Source organism: Peromyscus maniculatus, chromosome 13, assembly GCF_049852395.1.
Source record: "Peromyscus maniculatus bairdii isolate BWxNUB_F1_BW_parent chromosome 13, HU_Pman_BW_mat_3.1, whole genome shotgun sequence".
NCBI classification, from domain to species: Eukaryota; Metazoa; Chordata; class Mammalia; order Rodentia; family Cricetidae; genus Peromyscus; species Peromyscus maniculatus.
In genome coordinates this window covers 35,492,405-35,511,322 of record NC_134864.1, presented here as the reverse complement: position 1 = coordinate 35,511,322, position 18,918 = coordinate 35,492,405, and the positions used below count along the sequence as shown (strand labels likewise).

General features: G+C 41.2%; 1 protein-coding gene and 1 pseudogene across 2 annotated transcripts in view; one reads left to right on the top strand and one right to left on the bottom strand.

Annotated features, from left to right (window-relative positions):
- Positions 1-1,143: 1,143 nt before the first annotated feature.
- Positions 1,144-2,348, top strand: LOC121822145 (glyceraldehyde-3-phosphate dehydrogenase pseudogene; annotated as a pseudogene).
- A 1,908-nt stretch (positions 2,349-4,256) lies between these two features.
- The window catches only part of Scg2 (secretogranin II), a 32,585-nt gene continuing 17,923 nt past the window's right edge, over positions 4,257-18,918 (bottom strand). Inside the window, exons 1-3 of one of the 2 annotated variants that reach the window (XM_042260050.2) lie at positions 9,471-9,617; positions 5,595-6,561; positions 4,257-5,474 (exon numbers count right to left, since the gene is read on the bottom strand). In XM_042260050.2, coding sequence (XP_042115984.1) covers positions 4,688-5,474; positions 5,595-6,547 — 1,740 coding nt within the window. In that variant the 5' untranslated portion in view covers positions 6,548-6,561; positions 9,471-9,617 and the 3' untranslated portion in view covers positions 4,257-4,687. Of the gene's footprint in view, positions 6,562-9,470; positions 9,657-18,918 lie in introns of those variants that run through there. The other variant, XM_076549982.1, reaches the window with a different exon arrangement.

The window sequence follows — 18,918 nt, the reverse complement described above, 5'->3', positions numbered from 1 at the left end:
AAGGAAGTGAGAATTGATTTTGACTTATGGATCTAGAAGGATAGGAGCCTGTCATGGCCGCATGGCAGCAAGAACAGACCATGGAGAGCTCATACCTTCCAAGACAAGCACAGAAAATGGACTGGAAATAAGGTAAGGCTGTATTAGCAATCTCAAAGCCCTTCTCCCAGAAATACACCTCAGGCAGCAAGGCCATACCACATGCCTAAGCCTCCACCAAAGAGCATCACCCATTGGGAACCAAGTGTGGGAATACCTGAGCCCATGGAAAATATTTCTCAATCAAATCACCACAACAGCTAAGTGGATAGGCTGTGGGCACTGAAAGGAATGAAGATCTGGATTGTTGAGAGACTGAGAGCAGACAGAATGCCAGGCCCCCATCTGATTTTCACTGGTAGAGACATGGACTTCTCTGAAGGGTGGGGTGAGTTTCCCCTCCCAGTGTTAACCTTTGGAGGGCATATACTTAGAGAGCTTGATTTCTGATGAAGGGGGCTTCTGGCCGAGAGAGGGACAACATTGCCCTAATTCCAATTAATTTATCATCTACATCCTTGAATGGTACTTGGAACCTCATTTCCTATGCTAAAGTGCACACAGTGAAGTACTTATGAAGAAAATGAATCAGAAATAAGTAAGTCTGATGAGTCAATAGCTGAGGATATGGTAGTACTGCAAAAAAAAAAAAGGCAAAGATGTTTGCTGACTGATGTCTGGGGGAGGTCAGGCGAAGAATGTATATTCCAAGTTAAAGTATCGCCCCAAATGCCAATCCTAACACCTACAATGCCTCCATCAGAGAGTCATGAAACATCAAGCCTTGCTGAGACTAAGAGAGATGCAGCATGGTACAGCAGAAGTATGACATCACACCCCACCCACATGTGTGTTACTCCATCCTGGAGTCTAACTGGCTATGCCTGTCAGCTCGTTCTCACTGTCCAACATCTTGGCAGACTGTTGAAACATTAACATTATGGTAAAAGCAAAAAATCTACTAGGTCAGATGAGGATGTCACATTTATGTTTCTGCTCAGGACTTGTATGAAAAGAGTTATGTGGCTCTTGGCCCCTCCCTTTTCCAGAGGCTGCTGCATCTTTTCGTTCAGTGGCAGCCTTATTCCTGAGACACACTGGTGAAATGTCAGAGTGAACAGATTTGGCCATATTGGATGTCTGGTTTCCAGGGCTGCCTTCATGTCTGGCAAAGTGAACATTGTTGCCATTAGTGACTCCTTCATTGACCTCAACTACATGGGCTACAGCCTCCAGTATGATTACAGTATGACTCCACCCATGGCAAGTTCAATGGCACAGTCAAGGCTGAGAACGGGAAGCTCTTCATCAACAGGAAGGCCATCACCATCTTCCAGGAGCAAGATCCCACCAACATCAAATGCCATGATGCTGGTGCTGAATACATAGTAGAGTCTACTGGTGTCTTCACCACCATGGAGAAGGCTGGGGTTCACTTAAAGAGTAGGGCCAAAAGGGTCATCATCTCTTCTGCTGATGGCTCCATGTCTATAAAGGGTGTGGACCATGAGAAGTATGACAACCCACTAAAGATTGCCAGCAATGCTTCCTGCACCACCAACTGCTTAGTCCCCTTTGACCAACGTCATCCATGACAACCTTGGCATTGTGGAAGGACTCATGACCACAGGCCATGCCATCACTGCCACCCAGAAGACTGTGTGGATGGACCCTCTGGGAAGCTGTGGCGTGATGGCCATGGGGCTGCCCAGAACATCATCCCTGCATCCACTAGTGCTGCCAAGGCTGTGGGCAAGGTCATCCCAGGGCTGAACATGAAGCTCACAGGTGTGGCCTTCCATGTTCCTACCCTCAATGTGTCTGTCATGGATCTGACATGCCATCTGAAAAAAATCTGACAAGTATGATGACATCAAGAAGGTGGTGAAGCAGGCATGTGGGGAATCCACTAAAGAGCATACTGGTCTACACTGAGGACCAGGTTTTCTCCTGGGACTTTAATGGTGATGCCCACTCTTCCACTGTTGATGCTGGGGCTGGCATTGCTCTCAATGACAATATTGTAAAGCTCAGTTCCTGGTATAACAATGAATACAGCTACAGCAATAGGGTGTTGGACCTCATGGCCTACATGGCCTCCAAGGAGTAAGAAGTTGGCCCTGGATCACCCACTCCAGCAAGGACATGAGAGCAAGAGAGAGGCCCTCGGCTGCTGAGCAGTCCCTGTCCCAACTCAGCCCCCGATACTGATCATCTCCCTCACAGTTTCCATCCCAGACCCCCAGAGTAAGAGGAGGGGCTTAGGGAGCCCCGCTCTCTAGAACACCATCAATAAAGTTCACTGCACCTCCCCCCAAAAAAAGAAAAGAGTCGTGAAATTGACTCAGTTTCCAATAAGTAAGTTAATGCACAATGTGTATAATTGGAGAGTGTATGCTGTGTAGGCAGTGTCTGTGACATATAGAGTTGTCTAGTTTTAGGCCATACAAATGTCATGGATCCCTCCTCTTGAAGTAGCCTTCATGTTCCTGGATGTCTGTTAGCATCTGACTCCAAACTTCATAAATCCCCAGAACCATAGAAGGGCATGTGCATGAGTATTATGGTTAGTAATGTATTAAAGCCCCATTCCACCATTCATAAGGCTGCTTTCTAACAAAGACCATTTCTATCTTGAACATACTTGGGAATAAAGACCGTGAGTTAGATAGTCTGTGCTGAAAAATCACCTCTAAGTTTTCTTCTGCCTATAGATTTCAGAAGTTCATGAAATTGAGAGATAATTGGACCAAGAATCTGAAAAAATAGCAACAAAGCTGTATTCAGTATTTTCTCCTAACTCCCCCACTACCTTTTGGCAGCTCAGGGAACTGAGACACAAACATAAGCACACACATACATGCATTTATGCCACTACACACACACACACACACACACACACACACACACACACACGCACGCACACACACACACACACACATACACACACACACACACACACGTGCATACATACACATATACCATCCTTTGAAAATGACCCTTATTAAAATTTCATGAGCCTATCATCATTCCTTGCCCTGCCCTTCAGCCGATATTTCAAGGCAGGATAAGAAAGGGGCTAAAAATATAGATTTTTCACAACTCATAATGCTGGTTGACTTTTGGAATATTACTAAATGTCTCTGGTTTTGTTTTTCCAGATACGATTAAAAGGAGATTAAAATCCATCTTTGACAGTGAGGTAGAGAGAACGCAGTGAGCTAAAGTATGTGAGGTATTCCTACAGTGCCGGATACACAGCATGAACTTGACACATAACTGTCATTGACTAATTGTTTATAACCACTATTATTTTATTTCCCACCATATTTTCTTGCAGCTATTGATTTGGCTGTTATTGATGATCCTTCACTGACCCATCAGCACACTGGTGTCATGCACTGTGGTGATGTTCATTGGGACAGTTGTGTGCCATGGCCTGATCCACCAGAGCAGGAGACACAGGGCAAATGGTCTGATAATATATTACTTCTTCTGCAACCAGCTTTGTCTCCAGGAAGCAGTGTGACCTGAGGAGGTGCAGCTTGCTTCCAAATCTGTAGTATGTATTGTCGGGTACATAGCAACTGATTTTCTTTCCTCCTTCCCTCCCTCTCTCCCTTTCTTTTTCCCTCCTACCCTGTCTCCCTCCCTTCCTCCCCTCTCTCTGACTTTCTCCATGTCCCTCTCTCCCTCCTTCCCTCCCTCTCTCCCTCTCCCTCCTTTCATCCCCCCTCTCCATCCCCCCTCCCTCTGTCCCTCCCTCCACCACCACCACCACCACCACCCCCGTCTTTGTTCTTCCCTTCTCTTCTGTCCCATCTCCCTCCCTCTCTTTTTTCCTCTCTTCCCTCTTTTCTTTCCTTTTGATGTTGTTTATGGGTGTGGAAAGTTTAATCTCTTTTATTGATGTAAATTAAGTTAAAGTGTATTGATTATACCCAAGGACTTATTTTTGTTAATGAGGGACATGAAGAAACCATGAAGAAGCTTCAGGCTGTTGGGGAGTGTTCACAGCATCCTGCAGGAAGAAAGTACAATCACATGTGGTATTCATAATTTCTTACCTGGAGTGCCTGTAACAGTAATAATTTTCTTCTTTGGCTTCAGGCTGCTTGGTCCATAGTACTTGTCTCTGGTTTTCCAGAATGAAGAGTCCAAAGGTTTCCAGAAATAACATTTATTAATCAACAATAAAGCACACAATAGAAAAGGCCTTATAAGTAAAACTATATATTTATAATGCTTTATTGGTTTTTCTCCAGAACTCCACAAAACACTACAGACAGTAACAAAATAATTCAATAAATGTGGAAAAGCTTCCAAGATAATTATAGGACACTCTCTATCATATGTGAGCATCGTCAATGTCATGACCATTAGATACACTATTCAACACTATCATAGATATCTTTCTTGAATAAAGGACATAAAGTTTTAATCTGGGAATCATAACATTTACACATATCCATACACAAGGTAACAGCTCAGAGTAAGTGAGGCAGATCCCCAAAATTACCTGGAGCCATCTGCCTGAACGTTACTTAAAGATATTACAGTGTTAACAAGATAGAGGTCAACACACTGAAGAGAAATGTAGGGGTTCACTCGGGGGAAAGAAGGAAAATCGGGCAGTAGTTGAAGCTGTTTACATGTTTTCCATGGCCCGCTTGGCAAGATGCTCCCTCCCCTGCTCTGCCTTTTCTTGGGTGAGGTACTCCAGCACTTTCATGAGCATATCTTCATCCAAGTACTGCCTGTTCAGGGTGTCATCATTCCTCAGGGATCCTACAGGGAGCCTTTTGCTCACTGTGGCCAGTTTCTCGGTCTCCTGGGAGCTTCCTTGACCCAGGTGTTCCTTGATGGCCTGTTCGAGTTGCTCTTCGTCCTGAAGATCATCTTCCGGGGAGCCTGGGCTGGGCATTCTCTTCAGTTGGTTGGAATTCAGGAGCTCGGGGTATTTAACTAGCATCCTGGCCAAGTACTCTCCCAGTTCTTGGTCCTTGTCATTCAGGTTTTCATAGGGTGCTTGTCTGCTTTCAACATCTGGCATCCAGGCTGCTTTGGGAATCTGGCTGGCTCTAGATTTCCCAGGACCATAGGGGAGCCTCAGCAGAGCCTTGTCTTGGCTATATTGATTGGGGAAATATGGGGCCTTCTGATTTGCTGCGTTTTCCATCCCTAAAAGATTTAAAATGTCCTCAACACTGAGCCCCTCAGGCAAGGCCTCTATCATACCACGACCAGGTGCCTTGGAATACCCACCCTTGGAGAGCAGCTTACTCTGAAACATGTCGGGACGGTCTATGTCAGCCTCTGGGATGTCATCTAGGTCAACAGGAAGCTCCAGATCCTGCTCTGGCTCCACCAACCCATTTGGCTTCTCTCCAGCTTTGAGCATCTCAATTAAGTCTTCAGGGGGTATCTGCAAATTCCTGGAGATTTCAATCAGCTGATAAATAGACTGAGAATCAAGTGGTTTCTCTAGAAGCCTGGCTGCCCTGTCCCCATTTTGCCCATTCTGTAACCTCCCACTGCCCACAGCATTCACTAACCTTCTCAAGTAGGTGATGACTTTGGAGGCATCCTCCGAGAGTTGGTCTTTACTCTCTTTCTGGTTATCTTCATCCTGGAGCCCCAACTGCCCTGAACGTTTCATTTCTTCGTTGATTTGTTCAGTTTTTTCTGTGTTCTCTTTGCTGTCTCTCACCTCTTCCTGGGTTTGAGTCTCAATTTTCTCCTCTATGGGACTCCAGTCTTCTCCCCCCACCACGTCTTCATAGGCAATGTTGTTGGTCTTGTACACGTCATCCTCATCATCCGTGTAGAGTTTTTGTTCCTCCTCAGCCCTCTCACGCTTCTGGTTGTTTGACCCCGTCAGTTTCCCCAGCTCTTGGAACACAGACTCCAGGGTGGCAAGACTCTGGGGTGTGTATTGTTCTTCCACTATTTCATTTGTGCGTTTGAAGGGGTTTTCTCTGGAATTCTCTTCATACATAAGAGGGAATCGCATGTGCTTGAGTTTCCTCTCGGGCCACTGTTGAGTCTCATAGTCTTCAGCCGTGTCCACTGGGAAGTTCTTCTCCAGATTCAAGGCAAAGGGCTTGTTTTCTTTGGGGGCAGACTGAGGTTCATTTTCAGCCTGCCTCAAAGCCTCAAGTATTATCCTCATCCACTCGTCTTCACTCAGAGCATCCCTCGAGCTTTCGGCCAAGTGACTTTCTTCACTGTTTTCTTTGAGTTGAAGAGGAACAGAGATGCCTTGGTAGGGGTTGTAGTCTGGGCTGCTTTCTTCTCGGTGAGCTTGTTGTCGGAGCTTTTCGATGTACTCCAAAGCCCTGATCATTTCAGGACTAGGAAACTTCTGGACATTCTCCAATCTGAGGTCTGGTTCTCTCTGCAGCAGCTGGTTTCGCTGGAAGGAAGCTACTTCGGCTCCAGGAATGAGGAAAATTAAGTGGACAAGAAGCAGAACTGCTCCAAATTGGTGTGTCTTAGCTTCTGCCATGCCTTAAAGATTTCCTTAAAGCACAGAAAACATGAGTTAGCACAAACGATACAAGCTAGAAGGCATGATAGGAAGGAAAGAGAAACACCTGTCACAAGGGGGAAATAAAGAAATAATGTCATAACATGCCTAGGAAAACTATGTAAAATTCATGAATATCTCCTATATGACCCTCAGAAGCTAACCATAGGAATATCTATAGGAAAGCGATTAGTCATTTGCATCAGGCTTGTCTGGTATTCTCTTGGTTTAAAAGAAAAAAACACTGACATGGGGGGTTCTCAAATTTTGTGTCTTCCATTTACAAACTAGTAGTTTGACTTTTTTATTGTGTTTCTTTTAAATGAAACTAAGACTTTCTAAAATGTTGTAATTACTTCAAACAGCATTTTATTAAAAGCTATCACAAAATAATTTCTTATGATACATGCACGTATACATACAATTATGCCCATAAAGTTGTGCCAAAATAATAGCCCACTTAATTTATTCTCTGAATTAGCCATCCAATTTTGTTTTAGAAATGCAGTGGCTCTATATGATGATATAATACAATATATTAGTGTCGATAACACTGAGTACCTAGTACACGAGTCCTGGTCAACTCACCAAGCAACAGCTCCAGCAGTTAGTTAAAAACCCCTAGAACCTGGGACCTCCCTGGTCTCAGCTAGTATGCTAAACCAAGGAAGCTTTTTGTAGAAGCCTGCTAAATTAATAACCTATACTGTTTTAAAATCTTCTAAGCTCCAATCTTCTAATAATTGTATTATGACTGACTTGCAAAATGCAATTATGGTTATAGTTTTCATCTTCCCTCTAGTGTATAGTAAATAAACAGATGCTGCAGAGAGAACATAAGTTTACTTAACTAGTCTAGTTCTAAGCTTGTGAGTGCTCAGATCCAGTTTGTCTTATGTCTGCGTCTATTTTTGTAAGGACCTGTGAAATCTTAAGTGACTCACACTGTTAGAAAAATCTTAAAATAACTACTATGTAACTCCCAATTTAGATAAACACAGACAATGTGTTGAATTCTTCCTACTTAAAAAAATCTTCATTCATTTTTTTCTCCAATATTTTAAAAATCTCACAGATGGATTAGCAAGTGGAATCGCTTGTACATTTCCTGTTTGGCAATGCTGATACTGGAGAAGCTATTTCAATCCTTACCAATTCTGTTGTAAACAAATGCATGTAAATAAGTTTACAAGTTTATTCATGACTTCAACTTCATCAGGGTTTTGTGATAGATAAGCAAAGTTATATGAACACAATTGTCTCTTAGATTAGACATCAAAATATTGCTTAGCAGATCTTTACTGATAATGAATGTTATAAATTTTTTAGAGCTGTCAAATGGTTGCAAATATAGAAACTTCATTAGCATAGATACACAGACCGATTAAAATGATCACTAAGTGGGTTATTTAAGCATACAGAGAATGCTTTCAAAATAAATAAATGCTTGCTTCAAGTAATTTTATTCATAAAATTCTGGGTAATATGATGTACTTTAAATGAAGGTACTATCTATACATATATATATTCTTTATATTATTTCAGAATTGATTTAGCTTTGACAATCAATTTTCACCACTGTCATTTTAAATGTAATCTATAAAACCAATATTAAGTGTATTTGATTTGAAGCCATTATCTTAACATTCTTAACACACCTTATCATGTAGGTTACAAGATTATTTGTAAAACCATTACTTTGGAGGGAGGTTTTTCTGTTGGATTAAAACAGAATGCTCATTGCAGTTTGAACCAGAGCCTGACCAGCATGGCCATTTCATCCCTGAATTCAGGTTTACTTTGGATGACACTGTTATTGCCTTTAAAACTCAAATGACTTCATTTCCCCTGTAGCATTTCTTGCAAGACGTGAAGATGCTTTTAATATTCTAATATCTTATCTGGTGTTGTTTGATTTAGACTTCAATGTTCTGAAATCCAAATGGTAGGAACATTGTTTCCTCCCTGGACAGCTGTTATTGAATCCTCTTAGAGTAAAAATGTCTTTCCGATGAAGTCAGCTGGGAACATTGACACTGTAGCACTAACACATACGAATGTATCTAATCCAAACAACTCAACTAGTTAAGATAAACAAAAATAAATGTGTTTCAGTCAACCTCTTCAGCAAAGTAACATATCAGCTTTTCCAACCAAAGCATAGTAATTACAATCATAATCTATACAGCTCTCTGTGTTTTCTTTCCTGGATTCAAAGTTATCATTTCTCCGTACTTCATAGTCACATACATACAGCCTTTCCTCCAAGGTAATAATTCACCTTTGAAAAGGGAAGAAATAAATGTTCAAAATCATTCTAAGCTACTTTCTTGGAACTAAAAATAGTGCATAATAACAGAAGCCCTTCTGGAATATACCAGTTCATAAAATAATTAATAGTTAATTCAGAGTTCCCATAAGGTGAACATCAAATAAAAAATACAAATTCAAATTGTTTGCCTCTGTGACTCATGTGGTTAATGACATTTGAATCCCTGTAAACTAACTGTGAGGAATATTAAGCATATAAATTATATTCCTGGTTCTGTATCTGCCTCTTGGGAGAAAAACAACACATTAAAGAATCAAAACACCAGGCTTGGTTAACTTTACATTAATCGGCACGTTGACACTAAAATCCTTAACTTTTCCACTCTCCTTGCATACAGTTTTTCTCCATAACATTATAGTTAATGAATATTCTCCGGCAATCCTGTAAATCACAGACTCTCTCTCATTTATGCAATCATATAGAGTATCCTTGCCTGGAAAGCAGCAGGTTGCCCTTCAGTCATATTATCAATATAAGCTTGCCAAACGGTCTTTTTTCTCTCATTTGGGAAACCAAAGAAGGATACGCAATTGAGAACTTTCCAGTAAATCGAAGAGAAAGCCCTCTTACCTCGGTCTGAGAAGGCTTGGATGATGGCTCTAAGCCTGCTCCTCCGCCGCTGGGTGAGGTCTCGGGCAGTTTCAGCACCGGACAGCTCCTCTGCTTATAGCGAGTCTGGGCGCCTGACTCCGCATTCCACGCTGACGTCACCGGCTCAGCCTCAAACCCCAGCGCAGGCAAGCTTTTTCAAAGAATCTGAGAGAAAATAATCACTTTAGATATTTTTTTTCCTCAGCGTTGCATGCTTACGCCACCTGTCTTATGTAGCAAAAACTACACTTTTTTTTTCTTTTTTTTTTCTTCTCCTTTTATCAGAATCTCCGAGGCTCAAAATAAAATGTTCGGCACAAATTCCCTTAGAAGAAATCTGTCAGCTAGACATGACTAATTGCAAAGCCATTTCGTTTGTGTTTTCACGCCTTGTTTAGAAAGGTTTCTTGTGACTGTTTCCATGTCCTTGTCATAAGAGTTTTACAGATAATGACTATCTTTTTATTCTTACCCATAAAGAAATGCATTCTCATTTCCTGGCGCAGCCACAATGAACAGAACATTGAGACTGTGAAAGACCATATTTCAATGTCATGACTCCAGGCAACATTCTTTTAAAATTCTTGTTTGTTTGAATAACAACAACAAAAAGGTAAGATGCTTACTTTTTATATGAAAATCAACTCAAACACCTTCAGCACAGTGTTTGAAATGCGTGTTTTGTGCATAGATGTTCCTGTTCAGCAGTTGATACTTCCATATGAGAACATTCAAATCTTTAACAATATCTGGTTTTGCAAGAGGTGGCTAAGAAATTGTGTGCTCAAGAAAGTATGTCTGCTTACCAGGAAGGGGAGAAAGGCATTTTTTTTTTTTCACTGTGAGAGGGGGGAAGAAGGACATGCATATGACTGGAATCCTCTTGTCATCAAGAGTACTACAAAAATAGTTTTGTTTTTTGGTTGAATAAATTGAGTTGAATACCTTCAACAAATGAGACCAATCCAAGGAATAATATGGAAGTTAACTCACAGGCTCTTGGATTTATAATTCATAACCATGGTTGAGCTTTGCCATAAAACCTGATTATGTACTTTAATAATTTATATAGGTCTCAAATTTTAACTTCATTTTATTAAAGATGTGGGTCCTCCAATCCTCTATGTTGAAATCTATTTTGAGAACATGAACGAATCTTGTTGTGTGAGGGCCTTTAAAAGGCTCTGCTAGCTGAACAATCACATTCTGATTTTATCTACCCACCAACTAACTTATGCTTAATGAGGTGCCAGATATATTGTGAACTTCTGGGGACAGAAAAATGAATATAGCTTTCTGGCTTTAAGAAGACTTTAGTCAATCAGAGGGAATGAAAGACAGATTGTTTTAATGGACTTTGGCAAGCACCAAGGAGTAGGTTAGCCAGAAGGATCTGAAAGCTTTGTCATTTACTAGTTGACTCTATTTGGTGGAGGGGAAGACCTCTGGATAAATAGGCCTAAGCTGATCTCTCAGCCTCAGTTTTGTAAGACTTCTAGACAAATCAAAACACTGTTGAACTGTCCAAATCTTAAGAATTTAAAATAAATACTGAAATAGTTAAAAACTTATGAAGTTCAAGGAATCTCCCAGAAGGTTGTCCTCACTGATCCCTATTTGCTGCCATCAGGTATGGATGGATTCACATGGAACTCACTGGTACATTCTAGAGTTACAGGACCAATGCACTGATGTATTTGTGCTTCACAATGAGTTTTTATAGCACGATCAAGTCCTATGCTGGAGAGATTTGAGCATACAGGGCTTGCTTATCAAGGCAACAATCTTAGTGATACCAGATCATTCGCTTGTGTCTTAGCTTTATACACATATTATATTCTCCAAGTCTTAACAAAGACCTGAATAGTCAGTCTGAATTCCACCTAATTTTTTGTCTAGCAGTTCTCTATGTTTAGTTGAACTCACCAGTATCAACATAGCCTTAGAGAATTCCACATGGTTAATTCCACATTCTTAAAGGATGAGTTGATTCAGCATAGATCCAAAACTCCATCCAGAAAGTCACTCTTGTCCAGGTTAATTCACTCATACGCTTCTGAACTTATTGAGCAAAGACCAAAAACCATAGTATTTTAAAGTTCTGAAAGACAGCCTCTTACCTACAAATGTCTTTAATAATCGAAAAGACAGGTTCAGTTGAGACGGCTCAGTAAAATGCTTGCTACTCAAGCATAAGGACCTGAGATCAGTCCCTTGCAATCATGTAAGAGCCAGGGGCAAGGCATGTGACTTCTATCCCCAGAACTGAGACAGCAGAGACAAATAGATTCCTGGGACTTATTGGCCAGCCAGCTTGCTAAGTCATCAAGCTCCAGATTCGGTGGGAAAAAAAAAAGAAGTGGAGCACAATTGAGGAAGAAAACCAGTGTGAACATCTGATTTCTACACACATGAACACATATGCAATCACAAGAACGTACACGTGTGTACATAGAAAAACAGCCCACCATGCACACAAACTTTTATCCAAGTGCTCAAGAAGTGAGCTGTCAAGTGTAGACCACTGAGATGGACTAGTTCCACCAGGGTTAAGATCCAGGGAGAGCCACTGGATAGGTAATTGAGCTCCCCTACCTTATGATGTTAATGATAGATTCTTTTTAATTTTGTTTGTTTGTTTGTTTGTTTTATGTGAATAGGTGTTTTGCCTGAATGTGTGTCTGTGCAGTAAGTCCATGCAGTGCCTGAAGAATCCAGAAGAGGGCATGAGATTCCCCTGGAACTAGAGTCACAGACAGTTGTGAGCTGCCATGGAGGTGCTGGAAATTGAACTAGGGTCCTATGGAAGAACAACCAGTGCTGTTAGCCACTGAGCTATTTTTAAATTGAGATCTATTGTATTCTATGCATCATACTTTAAGCCTAGTTTAGTCTTCCTAAAAACTACAAGAGATAACTATTTTTGGTATCTATTTTACAAATTAAGAAACTAAGGTTCATAAATAAATAAAGGAACTATGATTTCCCAGCTCATAATTGATAAAAGTAACATTAAAACCTAGATCTTTCCATAAGTATGTCCTCAATAAAGATTATGATTCAGGCACTGGCTAGGTGATATCAGCAGAGGAGTGGCTGGCATTAAAGACCCAAGACTAAAACTTGGAGGAAAATTCTCAAGGACTATGTGGTCACTGCTGAAGTGACATAGTTTGGACTGCTATCCAGAGCAGCCCAAAGTCAAAGCAACAATTAACAGTGGGTTATCTCTTTGATGTGAAAATATGTACTATCTCCTAAACGACGAGATACATATGAATTTTGGAAAACGCTGTTCACCAGCCTGGTTTCTTTTTAATAGTTTCTTCAGTGTGTTACATTTAACCTTCTCTAAGTCGTGAAATTTTCCCCAGTACTTATTGGTTTCTAAATGGAGCTACTCCCCATGAGAAATCTCCTTAGAGAGGGAACTAAAATGGAATACTATGTGGAAAGCAACCTCTTTATGGACGGGAAATATTTGAGCATGTGCAAAGCACTAAAAATAACCTAGACATATCTTACAGTGCTGAGCCTGAGAGAAGAACATTCCAAACATTTCTTACAGAAATTTAATTTTCAGTTCAGTTTGAGTTTCCAAGTATCATAGCCTTCAAGAAATGAATCTCTGTATCATGAACATTTTCAACATAATTATGCACTATGTAAGATAATGGTTTTTACTAAATTAGCTTGCAGCCTCACCATGGTGCCACCAAGGTCAAGCTAATCATTCACAATTTAGGTAATTAGACTAGACTAATTTATTTCCATCCTCAGAATTTCTTCAAATTTTGGTCACTTTATTGTGATATTAAATTTCATATTCATCCAGACCAAGATTTTAATTTTCCTATCATTTTTACTAGCAGTCTCCTACCTTAGTAATTATTTAACATAGGACCTTTCTTCCTCTTCATTGCATTTCTCATTTCATTTCAATTTATAGGAAACCAATTAAGATCCTGAAAGCCAATGTGTCTTAGAAGTCCCCATTCTCTCTTCTTCTCTAGTCTGCTTCCTTCCTTGGCCTTCCATCTCTTAAGAGAGACACCTCTAGGACTAGGGCTCCCTCGATGATACCCATGAGTTAAGGCCCTCCTAAGGTCTCCAGGCTGTGAGTGGCAAGGGTGGCTGAGCCTTCCAGACCTCGGCTAGCTTTCATTGCTTACTCTCACCTCTCTGTCTCCCGCTGACTCCTTGGCTCTTCCATCTCTGGGGCCACTTCTGTACTCCCCGGATGTTTTGCTTCCATGTCTGAAATTCTTTTAGGAATTCTGTTTGCTTTTTTAAGCAAATGTTCTCGTCATAAGATAGAGTTTAAAAAAACAAAAAACCTCACTCTACATGAATAAGGGGCTGGAGAGATGGCTCAGCAGTTAAGAGTGCGTGCTGTTCTTGAAGAAGACCCAAGCTTGGTTCTCAGTACCCACATCAGATGGTTCACCAGTGCCTGTAACTCCAACTCCAGAGGAACTGACACACTCCTCCAGCCTCTGTGGGCTTATGAGCTCATGTGCACACACCCACACGGAGACACATACACATAATTAACAATAAAATTTTAAAAAGTAGCAGTGAAGTATTTTTCTACCTCCCTTGTAAGTCCATGGCCCATCAAATTTCTGTTTAGAGAGTGAAAAAAAAAACAGAAACAGGGTATGTTTTTATTTAATTTAATACTATACCATAATTCCACAGATAAAATCCCATTGCTTCTGAGAAGTGGGACCTCTGTCTGTCATTATACCCCTGTGCCTAGCCCTGAACCTTGGATATAAGCGCTGGCCAAAAGTAGAGTGTGTTTAGTTGATTCTCATTTCTCCTGCCAAAGCTTCACACAGTTCCTCTTGGAAGTTTTTAACGCTCTCAAAGTGTCTTTATGCAAATGAACTGTCTTTACTCATCTCAGCTGCAAGGCATGCTGGTAAATCACATTTAGACTATTTTTTTCTTGAAAGGAAAATTTTCTCGCTAAACTATGTTTTCCTATACTTTCCCTTATTTGGCAAAATGTTTTCCTAGTAGTTGAGTTAGGAATTGAACATATAAAGTAAAATGAATTCCTTTTGTTAGCGTTATTTTTTGTGATTTTGGTACTTGCTTGCCAATTTACCACCTTCTGGCTGGCTCTAGAAAAAGTCAGTATCATTTCCGGCTTCCTCTACCTCTGGACTGTTTTTCTTTGTGCAATAGGAATCTGTTGTAAAATGACCTTGCATTTGTCTACATCGGTATTAAAATGTGTCTTTCTCATAAACCGTCAATGACAACTTTGAAAGGCAAACAAAGCCAGGCTTTCCTCTCCATTGACTTTGGATTCTGGAGCCATCTGGTGCTTGGAGGAAACGAAAGTATCATTCTCTCAGTCTGATACCACGAATATTTGGGCATCTGCTCCCTCAGTAGATTTCAGGAGGGAAGTTTATGCCCTGGAAGTTAATTACTTTGCTTAAAAATGACCGAGAATGTTTCAGTATTTCAAATTATCCTGGCATAACTGTTTTGTGAATCAATGATTTCATCATTTACATGCAAACACTTCAATAGGGATATTTTCTGCTTGAAAAAGGAAGTCACCTACCTACACTCTCCCATCCCTCCTTTTAATCAGCAGCCCAGGGGGACATAAGGGTACTCAAGATTACAGCACAGCGTCTTCGGAGTTAAATTCAGCATTCTGTGTCCAGGGCTCCCACAGATTCTCCAGACGACTTTTCACAGTTCACTCAACCTTGGCTGCGAGTGCAGATGTTTACTCCCTCAGAGAAAGGACGACATTACTTCTAGATGTGGCACATTTGCATATGGACAACGAGGTGGGGGATGCATAAAGGTTCCTGGCCCCAAAGCTTTCTCTCCCCAAAACCCGGCCACTGTGAGTTGTTACAGGCATATTTTTTTTTTGCCTCTGCACACCCTCCTCCTATATACAAGCACTTTGGTAAAGAATTGTTATAATGTCTTGCTAGGACATGATGATAATTAGAGAAAGTCTGTGCATGTCCAACATGGACATGATTGTTTTTCAAGTATTTTAACAATCTACTAGTGATTGCGTCTACTGAAAGAGGACCTACGAGCAAGAGGGCCAACAGTCCCCCAATGGGCAGTAACCCAACGCCTCCAAGTGCTTCCTATACCAATTTTAGACATTATTGTTAAGTACTGAGTACTTTCCCCCTCTCACCATGGATTCCAGTTCTGAACTCAACCTAGCTTTCTGAGATCAGGCTCATATCCCTCCCCTAATAGCTTGCTTTCTGTAAGTGAAATGGTTCTGTTAAATTTTCTTCAGGCGTCACAGTGCTGATTCCTAACCCAAAGGTACATTCTTTTTGATTTAATGCAATATAAGACTAAAATTACTTCTCACTCCCAGTGAACATCCTTCCTTCCTGTCTCTCTGCTCCTTGAATACACACTGCCTGCTTTTCTTTAGCAACCTTGTGTTCCAAAGGAAGCTCATTACTCAATAGAATCTTTGTTGACTAAGCCAGTGGTGCCACCTAGTTTTATGTCACCTGGAAACAAGCTTAAGTCACCTGTGGGGAGGAAGCCTCAATTGAGAAAAATGCCTCTGCAAGATCCTGTAAGGTAAGCCCATAGGGCATTTTCTTAGTTAATGATTGATGGAGGAGGCCCAGCCCATCGTGGGTGGGAATGCCTCTGGGTTGGTGGTCTTTGGTTTTATAAGAAAGCAAAATGAGCAAGCCAGAGTGAGTAAACCAGTAAACAGTATTTCTCCATGACCGCTGCATTAGCTCCTGTTTCTGGGTTCCTGCCCTGTTTAAGTTCCTTTCCTGACTTCCTTCAACGATGATCAGTGATGAGGAAGTGTTAGACAAATAAAGCTTTTCCTCCCCAGGTCGCTTTGGTCATGGTGTTTTATCACAGCAATAGTAACCCTAACCAAGACACCGGTTTTGTGGAAACGCGTCTGTCTCACAACACGTACTTATTACACTTGTAATGTTAAGTATCCTCTGTTATTGTTTGCTTAGTTGGTTTAGTATCTCCTGTCTCAGGGACCTTGTTTTGTTTCTCGTACATTATACACAGGATATATCCAAACCCAGCTTTAAAATAATAACATTTACAAGCAAACCCATCAGTGGCTCAGCCCTTACATGACTAATTAAAATAGCTGGCCCTCAGTTTCAACCATGAGACCATTATCTTACAGCTCACTACTGTATCCCTTCCCATTCCTTCTACTCTCTCATGAAAGGACCAAGCAGACACAGTAACAAGCTGCTCAGTCTTCCCTCAGAGATCGGGCCTCAATTTCAGTTTCCTGAGACGTGAGCAAGCAGTTTCTGGGAGGGCCATGAACAAAAGACATAGTCCTTGCAGTAGCTCCCTTTCTGCATGTATTGTGATGCTCAAGGTTCAGCCAATTGTTCACTGTCTGGGACCCCTCACCAACTTAGAGCTATGTGCATGAGTCAAGGACAGAGCCTGGGCCACTAAGTCAGCCCCCCGCCCTTGCTCCACCAGTCAGTATGTACTAGGCCAGTCAGCCTCTATGGCAGCTCAAGGACAAAGCCTGGGACTTGTCCAAGCCTGCCCAAAAATCATAACTGTTCCCCTCAACCAGTAAATTCAAAGGTTACATAACCTCACCCAATCATATGACACAAAGGCTTGTACCACCCTGCTTGCAGGTTTTCCCTTTAAAAACCCCTCATTCTGAGAGCTCAAGGCTGTCCTCCTCCACCCACTGTGCCAGAGTGTTGGACACAGACCAAGCCCAAGCTTGCTTGTAATCAATAAACCCCTGTGTGTTTTGCATCAGATATCGGCTCTGTGGTGGTCTTGCTGGGGGGGGGGGTGTCTTTCAACGTGGGCACAACACTCCCACATGACTTAGTCCTCAACTTTTGCTAATTCTTGCACCTCTCTGATATATCCATTCTCTTATATTTCCTTATGTTTAGCTATTCAACATTTTCTTCCCTGCCTCTCCAGCTAGTGTCTCTCACTTATCTCCTTTCATGCATGTCTTTTTACTCCAGGAAATTAGATGTTGACACCTTAAGAGAAGTAATTTCTATTTCTAACCTGAATCAGGACTTAAACGCTATTGATTGGATGACTGAGATGTTCAACAATAATAAAAAAAAAAATCAATAATGTAGTTTATGTCAGTTGACTATTAAGTACAATAAAGAGAGTCAATTCCTAAATACATCACAGCAAATTATATTTAATATTTTTCCATCATGAGTCTCTGCTGATTTACTGGTGTTTACTGGGATAACTTCCCACAGTTCAGAGTCTTCCACTGTTTTGTTGTTGTTTATTTGTTTTCTATTTTATTCGGTGTTTATTTTGGTTTTGGTTTGGGGTTGTTTGTTTTTGTTTCCCATGTCTTTCTGGCTCTTTATCCTCTCTATTTTCTCAGTTTCACATTCATCTTCATCTTTTGCCCAGAACATATTCTACCTCCTCGTCTCTATCATTTTGATTCATTTAAAATGTTTTTCTTGGTTCATCTCCTTAATTAAATCTTTCTTAATTAGTATCCAAACTAAGCATATAATACCCCATGTTTATGAGAATATAATCTGCTTCCCCCCAACACACCTCCCACACAAGCAGCTTCAGAGAGATACAAAGGGATGCTTATGTGAGTCTCATGATTATAAGACAGTGCAGCTCTCAGTACTGGGTGCCAGATAGTTGTGTTTCTCTTTGCTTTGGGGTCTTCAGTCAGCTCTCACTTCTTATACTCTGGGATCAAGAGGTACCACCTGACAAGTTCTAGCCAATGAGCTTAGCACAGAATGACATGTCAACAACACTCACTTTCCTTCACCACAGAGGCAGGCAAGGTTGGGGGTGCTGACTAGTCCACTGACTTGGTCCCTGGGACTTTGCCAGGGACAGATACCTTCCAGATCTTTCACAACTATGAAGAGTGAACAAGAAATACAGCTGTTTAAGCCGTTAATCTCCATGGGTTGTTTGTCACCGCATATAATCTAGTCTTTCCTGGTGGTTAAAAATGTTGAATTCAGTTGTTGTGGAGCATCTCTGTAACACATCTATGTCTCTGTCCTTCAGGCACGATCTCACTCAGAGCAGCACAGAGAAACCAGGCTCTTATCTTGTTTTCTCATGGAGGTTCTTCTCCTCTAGGGTGCCTTAATGGCTCCCAGAGGATAGACATCACATCCACAGGGCTATTGCAAATGACTTTTCTCCTGGTGTAGACATTGCATTAAGTAACACCATTTTCTGGAACGTGCAGCTCATTCCTTATACAATCCTCTTGGATGTATAAAGAGAAACTCAGTTGGGGGTTAGTATATCTTCCCCATCTTTCAGTGCTCGAAAATCCTCTTTCTTGGCCCTTTCCCGAAGCTTACAGGATCTAACCAGATATTTACTAACATTTTCACATTTTGTTGGCTTTATGGTT